This window comes from Leopardus geoffroyi, chromosome E1, assembly GCF_018350155.1.
Source record: "Leopardus geoffroyi isolate Oge1 chromosome E1, O.geoffroyi_Oge1_pat1.0, whole genome shotgun sequence".
In the NCBI taxonomy this organism is placed as follows: Eukaryota; Metazoa; Chordata; class Mammalia; order Carnivora; family Felidae; genus Leopardus; species Leopardus geoffroyi.
The window spans coordinates 59,679,212-59,695,207 of NC_059330.1; the positions used below are offsets into that span (position 1 = coordinate 59,679,212).

General features: G+C 63.3%; 1 protein-coding gene across 6 annotated transcripts in view; it reads left to right on the plus strand.

Annotated features, from left to right (window-relative positions):
* Positions 1-15,996, plus strand: part of RPTOR (regulatory associated protein of MTOR complex 1) — a 334,714-nt gene that overhangs the window by 275,606 nt on the left and 43,112 nt on the right. For 5 of the 6 annotated variants that reach the window (XM_045489812.1, XM_045489815.1, XM_045489814.1 and 2 more), the window contains 5 exons: positions 85-225; positions 5,303-5,420; positions 6,244-6,384; positions 6,707-6,865; positions 15,497-15,615. In XM_045489812.1, coding sequence (XP_045345768.1) covers positions 85-225; positions 5,303-5,420; positions 6,244-6,384; positions 6,707-6,865; positions 15,497-15,615 — 678 coding nt within the window. The remainder of the gene's footprint in view (positions 1-84; positions 226-5,302; positions 5,421-6,243; positions 6,385-6,706; positions 6,866-15,496; positions 15,616-15,996) is intronic. The other variant, XM_045489813.1, reaches the window with a different exon arrangement.

Here is a 15,996-nt window from a genome sequence, read left to right on the forward strand (position 1 = left end):
CGCCGCACGTGAAGGAAGGGGCCGGGTGGGGGTCAGACCGCAGCCGCCCTCTGTGGCGTGACCGTGACCCGGCCCGGCCTGCAGGTGCGCTGCGCGGCGGTCTTCGCTCTCGGCACGTTTGTGGGCAACTCGGCGGAGAGGACCGACCACTCGACCACCATCGACCACAACGTGGCCATGATGTTGGCCCAGCTGATCAACGACGGGAGCCCCGTGGTCCGCAAGGTGCGTGGCCCCCGGGTCCGCAGGCAGCGGCAAAGTGCCTCGCGACCAGCGTCCCGCGGCGCTCAGGGATCGGAGCCCGTGGCCTCGGCCGCAGCTGTGAGCCCTCCGTCCCCAGGGGCGCACGTCCTTTAGAGAGCGGACCTTTAAATGTTTGTTTAATTCTCTACAAAATGCGTTTCTTCACCAGATACTCGTGTGTTTGCTTCATTTAAAGGCATTTAACAGGCTGCGCCTCCTGGCAGCTTGTAAAATAGGCTCCTTCCTGCCTGGGAGCATCACATACACACATCATGGCGACTAAAAGAGCAGTAGACACCCACAGACAGACGGAAAGGTTTGTGTAGTGTGTCCCCCTCCCCGCCCCCGTGTTTGTCAGCGGCGGAACGGAACACGTTCGCGACGGGGCGGCTCCGACTTGTCTGCGCACGTGTGCGAATGCCTCGGGTTTCCTCCGGAGACCTCGCGCCTCTGTCGGAAGCTGGCCCGGCACAGTCCGAGGTCCCTCCCCCCACCCCCGCCGGCGGAGGTGCTCACCGGGTACCCGCACGGCGGCTGGTGGCCTGGAGAAGACTGTCCCCTCGGCACGGGCGGTCTTCCCGGGCATCGTGTGTCCACCCGGCACCAGGTGTGGCTGAGGTCGCAGAACGGCAGGAGGGAGGCCGGGCGCCTTTCAGGACAGGGGGTGGCTCGGGGCTGTCTGCTCACGTGGACCCCCTGATTTTCTCGGGAGGGACGCAGTCTGGGCAAGCTTACTTCCGCCAGACCAGAGACACGGAAGGACGGGCTCCCTGAGACCCTGGCGGCGGGCCCTGTTTCGCTGCCCGCGCCCTCTCGATCGGAGGCACGCTTCCCGCAGCCCTGCCAGCCTCCTTGCTCCTGCAGCAGATTGCCTCCCCTTGGACACCGCTGATCAGAGTGGCGAATTAGTGGTTTCTTTCATTGTCCACTGAGATCTCTCCTAAAGAAGGAAAGCTTGCTTTCTTCTTTCCAGAAATCTGGAATGTGAAAAGGAACGTTAATAAAAATTAAAACAATGTTCCCGTCAGCTTCCAGTATCTGGAGACTGGCCAGCACGCACCTGGGACTGCTGTGTTCTCGAGCACGTCCCCAGTGTGGGCCCTGGGGTCCCGTTCCTGCCTGAAGTCCACTCAGTGTCCCTTTTTTCTGGATACGAGAATGCCCAGGTGTAGCCACATCTGTCCCAAAGGTGCCTTGCTGACCGCCTTGCCTGGGGGGCTCCCCGCTGTGGCTGCGTCCCAGGGGCGCGGCTGCACATCAGAGCCCACCCCGCTAAGGAGTGCCTCATCTGGGGGCAGGGGACTTGCTCCTCCGTCCTGGGCTCAGCATGCAGGCTGTGCGTCCGAGGCCTCGGAGCACAGAGCGGGAGACGAGCCTGCCTCCAAGGGGCAGACGTGGGAAGCAGCAGTCATTCTAGAGCCCTCATTGATGAGCAGGGCCACAGAGGGGGGCCCGGAGCTCTCTCTGGAGCGCGTCAGCGTGATGCCTGCCCTGCCTCGTCGGGGAAGAGGAGTCAGGAAGGCTTCCGGAGGTGGGAGCTCACCCCTGGGTTAGGAGGGCTGAGCAGCCAGGAGCCAGGGAGGTGAGGGGCAAGGAGAGCAGGTAGGGCGGGCAGAGTGTGTGCAAAGGCCCAGGGGCGTGAGGACCATGGTATGCCCAGGGGCTGCCCGCCGTTCGGATGGCTGGAGCAGAAAGCAGGAGGGGCAGGGAGGAGGAGGGGAGGACGGTGGCTCGGCGCCGGGCCCTCCGTGTCAGGAGCGCACCTGCTCTCACCGCGCTGAGTTCCCCATTCTCCCCGCAAGTGCTTGGGTGCTGGGTGAGGCCTGGGGTGGCTGCGCTCGACCCCGAGACAATGAGGCCGTGTCTGCTGTGGGAACGTGGGGCACAGAGGCTTGGGGAGGAGGGCAGCAGCTGCAGAGAGGACGCGGCCTGAGCGGGGTGGACGGGGAAAGCCGCGCAGAGAGGTGCTGCCTGCTCAGAGACAGGACCCTGCAGCGTTGGCAGAACCAAACGCCGCTGGCACTTGTCTCCTCCTCGTCCAGAGCCACGTGGCAGGACCGTCGGGAGCTCGGGCCCAGCCTGCTGGTCTGGGAGACCCAGCTCCAGGGCCCCGAGGGTCCGGAGCACGGCTCAGGCTTGGGCATCGAGCTCCGCGAGCTCACCTGCCCCTTGCCGCTCCGGTCAGAGTCGCCGGCTCCGACCCGCAGCCGAGGCGCCGAGGATAAGTGCAACCAGCTGCTGTCGTGCCCCCGTTTGGGGCAGAGGAGAGAAATGGGGACGTGTGGTGGGATTTTCATAAAGTCGCACGTATTCGGTATGGAAAAGATCACATGCGTGTACTTTGTACGGTGACACTACCCTTTCCTGGACGAGGCGATGCGATGGCAGAGGGTGACTTGCTCAGTGAGCTCGCTTGATAAAATCAGAGCCAGGAGATTCACATCGGCCTCCCGAGCCTCTGTGGATGTGAACTTGTCCGTGAAGTATCAAATCCGGGTGCCCAGCCCCCCGGAAGCCAGCTGCCCCCCCAGAAGGGCCAGGCGAGGGGCGGGGGTGGGTCACCGCCCAGCCACATCCTCACCCCCAGCTTCCCTGCCACCGTCCGCCTCCACAGCTGTGAGTCTCGTTTGTTTGTACGTGGTGACCGCGGACCACGGAGGAGTAGCGTCGTGTCCACCTGCCTTCTCGGCGTGTCTGACTCAGCAGCAGCGAGAGAAGCACCAGAGGCTGTCAGGTCCCTGGTGGACTTGGTGGGGCCGAGCTGCCCGGGAGGGCCTGAGGGTGGTCACGTCGGAGCAGACGCGCTCCCGCGAACACCGCCGTCTCGCCACGGTTATGGGGCCGCGCGCGAATCTCCAGGCCACCGGTGTCAGCCTGTCATGTGCTACTGGACGCACGCGGTGGGGGGGCAGTCCTCAGGGGAGGAAACAAGGAGGTGGCAGCCAGAGCACACGGGGGCCGCGGGGGGGCGCCAGGAAGACGCGCAGTCTGACCTCCCGCGCAACCGAGGGAGAGCGTTAGCGGGTTCCCCTTGGGACAGTGCAGGAGCCCCGGCACGATGTCCCTGAGCCCTTCGTGAGGTGAACCGCGTGATGGAGATGGTAACGTGTCTGAAGGGAAAGGCTTCGTTTAGTCGGTACTCGTTAAGCACCTGCTGTGTGCTGCACCCTGGGTCCCCAGGCCTCGACGATCGGGCACGGAACTGAACCCGCCTGAACAGCCTGCACTTGAAGGCGGGGTGGGCTGGAGGCTGGACAGACGCGGGTGTGACCTAGCAGGTGGCGGTCGTGCCCTGAGGGAGGTGAAGCGGGGTGAAGGTGGGTGGGCCTGGAGGCGAGCCCCGGGTGAAGGTGCCCGGGTGCCCAGAGAGGCATCCAAGTGGGAGGCCTGAAGGGATCGCGGGGTGAGCTGGGGACGCTCGGGGACGGTGTCAAGTGCGCAGGCCCGGCGCGGGAGTGCTGGCTCCCTCAAGGGTCCGTGCTAGATGGCGGGGCGGAGAGCCAGGTGGGCAAGGCCTCGTTTCGCTGCGCGTGTGAGCAGAAGGCTGGAGGTCGGGAGGGAGGTGGGGCGGACCGATGCCGCCGGCCAGAGGGGCTGGGGCGCTGATCTCCGTGTGCGGGCGTGCCTGTGGGGAACTGCTTCCAAAAGTCTAGGGCACAGCTGGGCTGCGCGGCCCGGCCAGAACTGCCCGCACGTTTGTGTTTTGTGGTCAGACGCGCTCCAGGAGCCCGTGGCCGGCAGCAGCCGCCTCACGCGTCCTCCGCCCCAGCAGGACGTACTTGATCCACAGCCACCGGGCGGGGGCGGCCAGCTCGGTGGCTGGCCTTCGATGGCCTTCCCTGCGTCAGAGGGTCTGGGACCTGGCTGCGAGCTCCTGCTGCAGGGGCCACCGTGAGCTTTTCTCACCCGACGTCAGAGCGGAGGGGAGAGTCTCTCCGCAGAAGGCACAGGCCGCGTGTTTGCCGGGAGGGGCCCAGCGGGTGACCCCTGCATGGCTTGTTCTCCGTTGCACAGAGGCTGCGCTCCGGTTTGCGGGGTGGGGGGCGGGTGGCAGGGATGTAGGCACCGCAGATAAGGGCCAGATGGGGTGTCGGGCAGTGGGCGTGAGCAGGCTTGTGGGGGGCTCAGTGCAGTCCGACTCGGGCGGATCAGGTGGGAGGTGGGTCAGGGGTCCGTAGTGCCGTGGGCGTGAACCGAGGAGTCCCTAGCGGGAGCCGACTGGGAAGGGTGGAGCCAGCACACCGTGGGCTGCCGAGTTCGGGGTCGCGGGAGCACTCAGGCCGAGACGCTTGGCCAGCACTGGGAAGGCCGGCCGGGAGCTTGAAGGGGGCGGGGGGGACACGGGTGTGGGTTTGGGAGCAGTGCACAAACATGACAGGAGGAGGCGAAGGACTTTGTGGGGTCCAGGCAGGAGAGGGAGCGCAGGAGAGAACAGGGGGCAGCCGCTAAGGGTCCCGGGCCGTGTGGAGCTGGGCACCTGTGCGGAAGGCCCGCAGCATGGGGCCACAGGGATTCCCTGCGAGCTGGGGGCCCCCAGGAGCTCATGCAGCAGAGGCCCCTGTGCTCCTTTCCTCAAGCAGTTGGGCCTAAGGATCCTGGAGAATTTCCCTGCCTTTCAGGGACTGGACACTAATTTTTCTTTGCAAGCTTTGCGTTTAGTAAGAGGCGTGCTCTGGCCTGTCGGATGTGCTCTGCTTTAACGTGCCCGGAATTCAGATGGCTCACCCAGCGGCAGGGTCTAATCAACACGTACCTCAGCCCGGCTCCCGTGACCCGTCCGCCTTGCCCCTGGAGGGTGTCATTCACGCCTGTGTCCGTGCCCACGTTCACGTCTCGAGACGCCGCCCACACTGCCTGTCCAGGGCTCCTGCTCCCCTTGGACACTTGCGAGCGCGTCCCCGAAGGGCCAGCCCCTCCTGCCAACACTGAGTGCAAAGTGTTTTAACCTTTCTTTTTTCACTGGTGACTCGAGCGCTCGCGTGAACTTTCAGCCTCACTGCCGTTCCGCAGTCCCCTGCCTGCCACCGGTAAGCATCGTTGTCCTTGTCCCTCTCGGCAGGAACTGGTGGTGGCTCTGAGTCATCTTGTCGTCCAGTACGAAAGCAATTTCTGCACCGTGGCCTTGCAGTTCATGGAGGAGGAGAAGAATTACCCGTTGCCTTCTCCGGCGACCACAGGTACGGCGGCATAATGCCTGAGCGGCCGGCCGAGGACCCCGGGGCAGGACTGTGGCAGGGCCCCATGACTCCCGCCATCCCAGCCACTTAGCAGAATAGAAAGGGCGGCAGGAGGGGCCGCACTGACCCTCTGACTCTTCTTTTTTCTTATCATTTTTGGGAATCAAATTCATGGGAATCTTGAAGGATAGCAAAACGCGTGCGGGGGGGGGGGGGGGGGGCTCATGGAAAAGCACGTCACCTCCTCCCTTGATGAGCTGTTGGTTTCCTGTTCCGTGAGTCACGTTAGGCAGCTCCTGTTCTCCCATTTGTCCTTTTTGCTGGATTTATATTTCATCATATTGGGCTGCCCACCCCCCCACCCCCCGCCACAAACACAGCCTTTTCTGCAGGAAAGAGGCTCGTGATCAATAACAGAAGCGTTACTGCTTTTAGAACATCAGGGAAGGGAAATGAAAATGAACTTGCTCAGTGGAAACAGCTGGTGCTCGGGAGGAGGGCCCAGAGGCAGTGGGGGGAGGGGGGGTCCTGCAGGGCGACCGGCCGCCACCCTGTCGTCGCCTGTAGGGCAGCGGCCCGCGGCTGAGCCACAGGGCGCCTGCTGCTGCCCTCAGGGCGGCCCCGTGGCCAGTGGTGCCCTGGATGTCTGGTGTCAGTCCTGGTCGTGCCTCCCCTCCCCACCCGGCGTCCAGCCGACCCTGACACGTGTGTCAGAGGCCCTCACTGAGTGGCTGTAGCTCCTGTCACCTGCTGCTGTGGCCACTGGCCAAGGGGGCGCGATGTGCCCTGAGGCCCACCACTGACTCCTTCTTCCTTCTCCCAGAGGGGGGGAGCTTGACCCCGGTGCGGGACAGCCCGTGCACCCCCAGACTCCGCTCCGTGAGCTCCTACGGAAACATTCGTGCCGTCACCACCGCCAGAAGCTTGAACAAATCTCTGCAGAACCTGAGCTTGACAGAAGAGTGTAAGATGCCAGAATTGGGCCCCTGGGCCGGGGCGGGGGTGGGTTTGGTTTTCTGAAACTTCCCGTGCGCGGGCGCCCCGTCCCTCTCTCTGCCGTGAGCCCGCGCCCTATGTGCCATCGGCTGGCTGGCCAGCGGGGCCCGCACACCCGCAGGCAGCCTGGCACGGGTGCCCCTGAGGCCCACGTGCCCCTGGCTGCCAGGAGCCCGGGTCTCGCCGGGGGCGCGGGCGCGGCTAGAGGAGACTGGTGGGGCCGCGTGGGCAGCGCACGTCCCGGGAGCCCCGGCTGACCGCCCCCTCCCCCCACCGCCCTCCGTGGCCAGCGGGCAGCTCGGTGGCCTTCTCCCCCGGAAACTTGAGCACCAGCAGCAGCGCCAGCAGCACCCTGGGCAGCCCCGAGAACGAGGAGTACATCCTGTCCTTCGAGACCATCGACAAGATGCGCCGAGTCAGCTCCTACTCCGCCCTCAACTCCCTCATCGGTGAGTGCGGCGCCTTGGCCCTCCTGTCTGCCCCCACCCACCCCCACGGCACCAGGGCTCGCCCCCGGTGCTCGCCAGATGGCAGACGCCAGGACCGTCTCGGCCGGAGAAGAAGGGTCAGCCGGGGTGTGGGGGTGAGCGGCGTGTGCTGGGCAGCCGGAAGTTTCCGTCACCTTCGCCGTGCTCTAACGATGGCCGATGGGCCGATGGGCCGTTCTGGGCTCCTTGTGTGGGGAGGCTGCCAGAACCTTCCGTCTTCCGCCATAGCCAGCGCCACGGCCCATTCGCCGTCCCCTCACTGATTTCGCCCCTGGAGACATCTTGTCTGTCGCGGCCAGGGCAGAGCAGGGGCCGCCACACCTCTGCCAGGCAGGGTGACGGTCCCACCCACACACCCCCCCCCCCCCCGCCAGAGGTCTTCCCTCCTCACGGGGTCGTGGGCATCCGCCTCGTTCCTCCTGTGCGACTGTCAGTCTTCGGGGCGCTGGCAGCAAGGACCGCACCTGCTTGGCGGGCCTCTCCCGCCCCTGCTGCGATGCCCAGGATGGTTTCCCAGGCCTTGGCTGGAGCTTTATTTCATGTTGAGAAACGCTTTACACATAAAAACTTGGGGGCATTAACATAACACCCCACCACGCGCGTTTCACTCCCGACTTACGGAATCACAGACAGAGCTGCAGCCCCAGAGCCCGTCCACCCGTGTCCTGGCTCTTTTACTGTCCGCAAACCCCCAAAGCACTCACGGCGCCTCGTACGGGCTCCAGATTACGTGTGACCCGTGTCCTATGGCTCGCATCCTCGCGGGGTGGCTCCTGCCCGCTGCTTTCTGCCCCCTGTGCGCGCCGCTCTCCTCCTGCCCCTTTCGTCAGTCCACGGCGGCTGAATTAGGCCTCCTCCGTCAGAGACGGGCTCTACTCCGCGTCCCGGTCTCCAACCACAGCACGAGCATTCGCGCTGTTCGTTCGCTTGTTACCTTCGCGCATCGTGTTTTCCTGAGATGTCCGATTCAGGCACGCGTTCTCGTCTCTCCGTGAACGTCTGCAGAGTGCTCTCTTGACATTGTAGCCCCTGCTGTCTCCGCGGGAGCGTCCCCTTTTACTCCTACTGCTGCTTGTTTGCTTTTGCTTGTAGGGTTGAGCCCGGAAAACCCTACAAGACGTTTGTTAATTTCTTCAGTGTTTTCAAGTCCCAATTTGGGCTTTGTTGCTTTTTTTCATTATTGTATCTTTCTGTTTCGTTCCGGTAACTTCGTATCTTTATTCCCCTCTCTTTTCTTGAGCTTTACGAGTTAGTTTTCGTTTCTGGAGCTGAGGATAGAAATAGCCCGTGCACTTCCCGGGTTTCCTGCTTTCTGGCATCAGCCTGTGCATCTGTGATTTCCTGTCTGCCCCTCGCCGGCCCCTCACGTGGGGCCGGGACTGCTCTCGTCGGCGGTTGGTTCTGAGTCGTCGGCTTATTTCCGTGGCGACTCCAGCGCCCTCGCACTTGCACTGCCCACGTCGCGTGGTGACCGTGGCATTTCTGACTTTCTGCCATGATCCAAAAGGGGCAGGGCCATGGTTCCTGTGTTGACCACACGAGTCCACTGCTCTGCTAGAACAAAAGCCGGTTCGAGTCCACGTGGCTTCCCGTCGAGGCCCAGACGTGGCCACTGCGCCCCCCAGGTCGACAGGAGCCAGAAAGGGATCTATTTGCCGAACACACCCACCCACCACCAAGAACGGGGCTCAGAAATAACCGGCTTAAGCGGTCCATCTCAACAGAAACAACATCGCAGATGTGTGCATCTGGGTTGTGCCCAGAAGGCGCGGGGTTGGCGCTCGGCATGAACACAGGTTCTGGTAACTCACCAGCAAGACATGTTCTGAGTGTCCCTTGCAGGTGTTTGTCGTGGACCAGATCGTGGCCTTCAGTAGAATTAACGTACGTAGTGACTGAGTTCCCGGTCTGGCACCACAGGAGTCCTTTAAAACCTGGGTCTAAGCGAGTGAATCTAAGCGAGTGTTTCTGTGTAAACCTACGGTGGAAGAACACGAGGTAACAGGGAAAGCTGAGAGGAACGGACCCGCGCGGAGCTGGGTTTCCGTCACTGCCTCTTCTCTGGGAGCCCGCGCGGCTCCTATAAGCGCACCTGACCCACCAGCCGGGGGTGCGGGGGGCCTGGCCGCCGCGCGCCGCCCCCGCCCCCCACCGCCAGGGTCAGGGGCCGGCAGATGTTCTCTGCCCCAGACCAGAGAGTGTCCACCTCCAGCGTGGCAGGTGGCACAGAAGTAGCCTGAGGTATCAAGTGGACAAGCGCGTCCGGCCACGTTCTAATAAAACCACTTGCGGGGGCGCCTGGGTGGCTCAGTCTGTTGGGTGTCTGACTCCCGATTTTGACTCCGGTCGCGATCTCAGGGTCGTGGGATCCGGCCCTGCGTCGGGCTCTGTGCTGAGTGTGGAGCCCGCTTGGGATCCTCCTTCTCTCTCCAGCTGCCCCTCCCGCACACGTGTGCGGTTCCTCTGTCAAAAAAGAAAATTAACTTTTTTTTGATTTTTAAAAAATTTACCAACTGAAATTCAAATTTCAGAAAATAGTCACATCGCAAAGCATTATTGTTCTTTTCAATTTCTTTTCCAACTGCTTAAAATGTATGGAAAGTATTTTTAGTTGGCAAGCCCCACGAAAGCAAGCAGCCAGCTGAACCGGCCAGGCCGTCATTTGCCCGGAGGGCACGCCCTTCATGCCCCCGCGGTGTCCCCCAACGTCCCCGTGAGGTGAACGGGGAGGTCTCCCGCTCCTTCCCAGGACGTGGAGGTTCCTTCATTCAACAGGGTTTTCTAAGTGTGGGCGGCGTTTGGGGCTTCGGGAGCACAGCCCTGGAGGAAGTGACCGTGGAAACACCGCGGACGTGGGAGCTGGTCTCCACCCCCAGCCATCCCCACCGCCGTCCGCCTCAGTCGAGGGCACCGGGGTGGATCCAGGCGCCCCTGTGACTCCTCTTTGCCCCTCACCCCTGCACCCCAGCCCTGGGCGCCTGCAGACCGTGTGCCCCCATCCCCCCCCCCGTGCAGCCTCGCCACCCGGGCCAGCATCCCCCCGGCCCTGCGCTGGCTCCCGTAGAGCCCTCCCAACTGGTCTCCCTGTGCCCCCTGGTGCCTTCCTCGGGGTCTTGTCCTGACTGCGTCCGGGTCCCGTGGTCACGCTGTGCGGCCCCGCCCATGTTCCGAGGGCGTGAGCTCACACGCTCGGCCGGCCACCAGGAGGAGAAATGTTTGAAGCCGCCACACCTGGCTCCTGAGCCTGGTGGAAGTGAAGCCTGACGGACTGAAGTCCTGAGTCGCCAGGGGACCTTTGAGACCTTTTGTCAGAGGGTCTCCGTCCTCCACGCAGGTCCCCCTGGGCAGGGTCTCGAAAACCGCGTATGCCGGTGGAGGCCCCGGCGGGTTCAGGCTGTGGGGTTGTGGCCGCTTCCCTGGGCGAGCGCAGGCTTCGTGCTGCGTTTCTGAGACGCGCCTGGACGTGCCCCAGGCCGGGCTCCCGCCCAGAGGAGGAGCATCATCTTGTCCTCCGCGCGGGCCTTGGCGGCGGTGTGAGGGGCAAAGACCGGCATTTCACCGGAGGCCACGCCAGACGGAGAGGCCGGTACCTCCCGCCTCCGCCCTACCCCCGTCTGTCTCCCGGGAGCCGGCAGCCTCGTCACCCCTACCTGGCCGCTCACAGAGTCGGACTCCTGCAGAAAGCCGAGTGTTATCTGTGCATCGTTCACGTCTTTGGAAACTTGACTGAGAAGTTCTAAGCGAGCTGGAGTTGAGGGAGCCGGCTCGTGAATATTCCATGAGATAGCGCCCCGCCCACCGCGCACTCGGGACACGTCGGCCAGAGTCCCGCTGCTTGCGGCGCTCGCCCGCCTAAAGCCAGTTTCTTCTCGCATTTCAGCCAAGGGACTGCAGTCTCTGGCCTCTCCCTGAATATTGCAGAAGAGGTTTTCCAAACCATGGCAACCTGGGACGTCCCTTCATTCCCACCTGCCCCACAACGCCAGCCCCTCTGGGTCCCCTCCTACCCCTCACCCTGCCTGGTGGTCTCGCCTGCTGTGCCTCGTGTCTGCTGCCCCCCACTGGGAGGAGCTGACGCTGCCTGGGCCTCCCGCACCTCAACTGGGCCAGCCTATCCCCTCACCTCTGGAAGCCCACGTGTCTCTGGCTCGCCAGCCATCTGGCCTGCCTCCCACGCGGGTCCCCCATCGGCCCCCCTGCCCCCAGGCCTGTCTCCCCGCGTGCCAGGACCCCCCTCAGACCTTGCCAGCACGTCACAGACCGCCAGCCAGGCTTGCCCAACGACAGCTTCACTCAGAAGCCTTCAGTCAACAAGCACTTGCTGTCAGCTCCCTACTCAGGGCCCTCCTCCCGCAGACACCCCCACCTTCGTCGTCAGCCCGTCTCACCTCGCCCACCACCGTCCCCCCTCCCCAGGCTGGATGCTGGCCCCTGAGCGAGGCCCGGACAACTTTCCCTGGCCATTTCTGCGTGGCCCCTCCGACCCAGCAGTGCCTGGCCCTCCCTGCCACCGACATTCTGCATCCCGTGGGGCAGGGGGTTCCCTGACCCACCAGGAGGGAAGTCGCCACCTTCATCACTCAGTTTCAACAAAGCTGCTGTCTCCTGCTCACGTGTGCCACTGGCGGCCGGGCCTGCCCTCCGTCCCCCTCCCGCCCTGAGCCCCACCCCATCCAAGCGCCAGGAGGTGGGAGTGGGAAGGTCGGGAGAGACGCCTGCCTGGTGCGTGTGCAGACGTCAGGGGCCCCCCACAACACACAGAGATCCCCCGGGCCTCTGTCCCTGTCCCTGGGCCTCACCCACAACAGCCACTTCAGTCGGTCACGCTGCTGAGCTGAGCGCCAGCCCCCGGGGGTCAGGGCCACTGCCCTCGAGGAACAGAGGGGAGCCGAGGGACGGGGCAGAGACACGGGCACTGCCCGCACCACCAGAGGAGGAGGCCCCTGAAGCAGAGCTGCCTTCCCTCCGGGCGCACAGCCACTTGTCCCCTGCGGCACCGTCACCGGCCCCGGAAGCGGCATCTTCCCCTCTCCCCTGGTCTCCCCACGGCCTCAAGGAGTCCTGACGGGAGGCCTGTGCAAGCCCCCAGCGGCCCAGGAGACCCCACAGCCTCGAGCTCTGAGCAGGAGGAGCAGAGGGACTGCGAGAAAGGAGAAAGAAAGGAGGAGCGGGTTGCCGCCAGAGGAACCTCACACGATCCCAGCGAAGGCTTTACAGCCCATTAGTTTGATTTCTTACCGCCGGGAAATGGCAGCGAGAAAGCGAACGGCGTTGTTTTTCCGATGCCACCGCATCAGTTATGATTTTATGGCCAAGATCCTTGATTAAAGGCCATCATTAAGCGTGTCGTGTAGGGACCCTGAGGAACATCGCTGACAGGATTATGCAGATGCGGTGGCCCCCTGGTCCGGGTGGTGCCGTGGCCTCTTCGGGGCCTGCTCACGCCTCCCGCAGGGCAGGCCGAGCCGAGGAGGGAGCGAGCCAGGGGCTCCTCAAGGGGCTCCGTCACCTGCGGGGGGGGGGGGGGGGGGGGGGGCAGCGACCGGGGGAGGGGCGCGGCACAAAGGGGCGAGTGCAGAGGCCCCGGGTCTTGGGCGCCGGTTGCTGGACAGTCCAGGTAAGCTCTTAGGGCGTCAGAGTGAGCGACCCTGAGACCCGGCTTCACCCTGGGCTGCTCTCCAGGGACTTCTGGGATCCAGAGCTGGCCAGGAGCCCCGAGCAAATTTTCCTACCTCTTATGCCATTCAGGAAGTTGTGGCCGTTGCCCTGAAAAATAAATCTAAAGCCATTAGTTATGATCCTTTATTACTTTTAGTCTAGACATGAAAATAGGTTTCAGAGCTTGTGAGGAGGGAGTTGGGTGAGGGCCAGACACAGCGCCCTTTCTGAGCAGTTAACAGCCCGGAAGCCTCCCGGGCCCCGGAGGGCCTGCTGGGGCGTCCTGGGCGTCCAGGCTCCCGCGGGGGCTCCACCTCTGCGGGGCCCTCACAGCCTTCCGTGTGGCTGGCGGCAGGTTTGACGACGGGGCGGCCCGTGTGTCAGATCGCGTGGTGGCCAAACCCAGGGAGGAGGTGAGCGAACGTAGCCCCTCCCTGTCCCGGGGTCAAGGTTTTTACTGGCAAACAGTGACCCATTCACTGCGGCCAAACACCCTGGCGAAAATTAGAACTTTTTTATTCTCTACCGAATCACAAACGGGGTTATGTCAGAGTCAAAATCTTCCGCAAGTAACAGCTTCTGAATTCCACGTTCCCTCTGTGCGTGGCTCGCCCTGCCGTGACCCTGGCGTGGGCACCTATGGAGCCACGCCTCCCACCGCCTTCCCCGCCTTTGTGGAAACGGTGCACACATAGCACGGGGCGTAGCTCCTGCTGGTGGGTACTCTGCCACCGCAGGAAGTAGGTTTTAGGAAATGTCCCCAGAGACCCTGGCCGTCAACCTGGACGGCGGTCCCATGGCTGTGGACCCTGAGGGCCGGAGGTGTTTGCTCTGCCTCCGTCTCTGAATTAAACGCGCAGGGAAACCGCACGCATCTCCGTGTGCACCACTCGCCCTGACGCAAGCTCCCCTCCGAGCGAAAGTGTGTTCAGCTGACATCTCACCGACCCAAGTCCAGATCTGTACGGAACCCCAGTCCCCACGGGGACCCCTGCCGGACTCCCCAGGGCCACAAAGCCTGTGTGAGCTGCCGCCCGCAGCAGGCCCCAGAGCTCACACGTCCTTCCAAGCGAGCACACGGGGGACGCCACCTCCCCTCCTGGGCGACACAGCAGCACCTTCTGCGCCCTGATCTGGAGGGAGGCGGGGCTTCCTCCGTCCCTGTGGCCACGGGGTCACCGTCCCCACGACTGCAGGTGGGAAGGAGAGCCGCCTCTGCCTCCAGATGCCAGGCCGTGGGTTGTGCCGCGTGACCCTCCGCATCATCCATCAGCCTTCGATCTGAATGGTTGGGTGCAGGGGCGCCTGGGGGGCTAAGCCTCTGACTCTTGATTTCAGCTCGGGTCACAATCTCGCGCTCAGCGGGTTCGAGCCCTGCGTCGGGCTCCGTGCTGACAGCTCAGGGCCTGGAGCCTGCTTCGGATTCTGGATCTCCCTCTCTCTCTGCCCCTCCCCTGCTCATGCACTCGCTCCCTCTCTCGCTCGCTCTCTCTCAAAAACAGATAAACATTAAAAGAAAAACTTGAATGCCTGGGTGCAGCCCATTCCGTGATGGAGGAACAACCGTCCTCTGGCAGCATTCGTGAGATTTGAAGTCCCTCACCAGTGCGGGAGGGGCTGCACCGGAGCTGGCCGGGCAGATGACCTGGGGTCTCGGCGTATCCGCGGGAGCAGGACCGGTGCCGTGCCCAGCCCCCAGGTCCTCCCCAGCACCGAGCGAGGGTGCGGCATCCACGCCCGCGCCCCCGCTCCCGGCCTTGGCTCACCCGCCTCCTCTCGGAAGGCTGCCTTTCCCCTTCCCTGCCTGGTGCTGACCGGGTTCCATGGTCTCTCCTCCCAGGGGTCTGCACCCGACCCACCCGCCCTGCCCCCTCGGTCTCCAAGCCGCCCCACTGTCCTCTCTGGTTTGCGACGCAGGTCTCTGTCTCGCCACTTCCGCAGATGCTCCCCGTGTTCCCATCACCTCGGTGCCGGTCCGGCGTTTGCTCCGCCAACTTGCCGCCAGCGAGGCTTTTGCCAGGAGACCAGTCCTGCCTCGCCTCCAAAGCCCACTGCGTGCCTCTTCCATAAAGGCTTCCGGGCTCACCTCCCAGCCCCAGCCCTGACAGAAGGAATCGTCTGCCCGTCACTGGAGCTGCCACGGCAGCACGGTGTGGCGGACACGGCATTGGCCCGAACGTCCGACGGGCGTGCGTTTGAATCCTTCGTCCTCTGGGCCTCTGTAACGCCCAGGGCTGGTGCCTGTGGCTGAGACTGTGAGGCTCAAGTAGGACTGGGCGGACTCCTGGGTCAGGCCCTCCGTGACTTCCCTGTCCTTCACGTCTGTGACGCACCCCGTCCGCGTCAACCCCCTGTCTCATCCACCATGGCGTCCAGACATGCAGACGGGACCTGAAGTGTGGAACACACCCAGCAAATGTGGTGGCTGCCTGGGGAGGACCTGGAGGGCTCAGGTCACGTCACACACACCCTTTGTGATTTCCTGGGAACTCAGGACGGTGCCGCGTGTGGTGTGGAGACAAGAGAGTCGGTGTGTCACAGCCCAGAGCACTCCCTGAACGTGGCACTCCCATCCAACACGCGCAGCTCACACAGACCGTGATGGCTCCCTAGAAGCCCAGGTGTGAGATTGAACGGTCCTCGGGAGCTAGATAGTGCTGTCCAGTCAGCCAGGGCTTCAAGGAAGGTCAGCCTTTCCTAACTCACCTTTCCTGCTAGGAATATCCAGCCTCAGCAGATGAAATCGTGCCATCAAGCCTAGTTACCAGCTGGGACCCCTGAGTGTCTGGGCCCCTAACCAGATGACAAAAATGAGGCTCCGTAGCCCCAGCTCTGGAAAGCACCCGTTCCTGGCAGCAGCTAGGTCTCCAGGAGCCGGCCAAGCACACCAGCCACAGCTATCCGTTGCTAAAACATCCCCTTTCTCTTTCCTAGGAGTCTCCTTTAACAGTGTTTACACTCAGATTTGGAGAGTGTTACTGCATCTGGCTGCGGATCCCTATCCAGACGTTTCCGACTTGGCCATGAAGGTGCTCAACAGCATTGCCTACAAGGTACGTGTGACGGCGTTCCCAGCGAAGCTCCCGAGTTCCTGGTCCCCCATTACGGATATTCATGCAGGGAACCCCAGGCGGTTAGAGAGACTTTGGACAAGAGCCTCACGGTGTACCCGACCTCTGTTTGTGTGCAGCTTCAGTCGGGGCACTGCCCTGCTTCCACTCAGCTGTGTCAGGGCGCCTGGAAGTTAGGTACGGGCTCCCGTTCGTTACCCTCGTGATCCTGTCCACGTCTGTGTGGTCTGTAGTGATGTCCCCTTTCATTCCCGGTACCCGTGGTCACACTCACGACCCCTTGGGCTGAAGGAAACCTCACGGGACCAGCTTCTGATTTTGTCCCTATTTGTCTGTTGCTTTTTATTTTCCATTTTATTGACA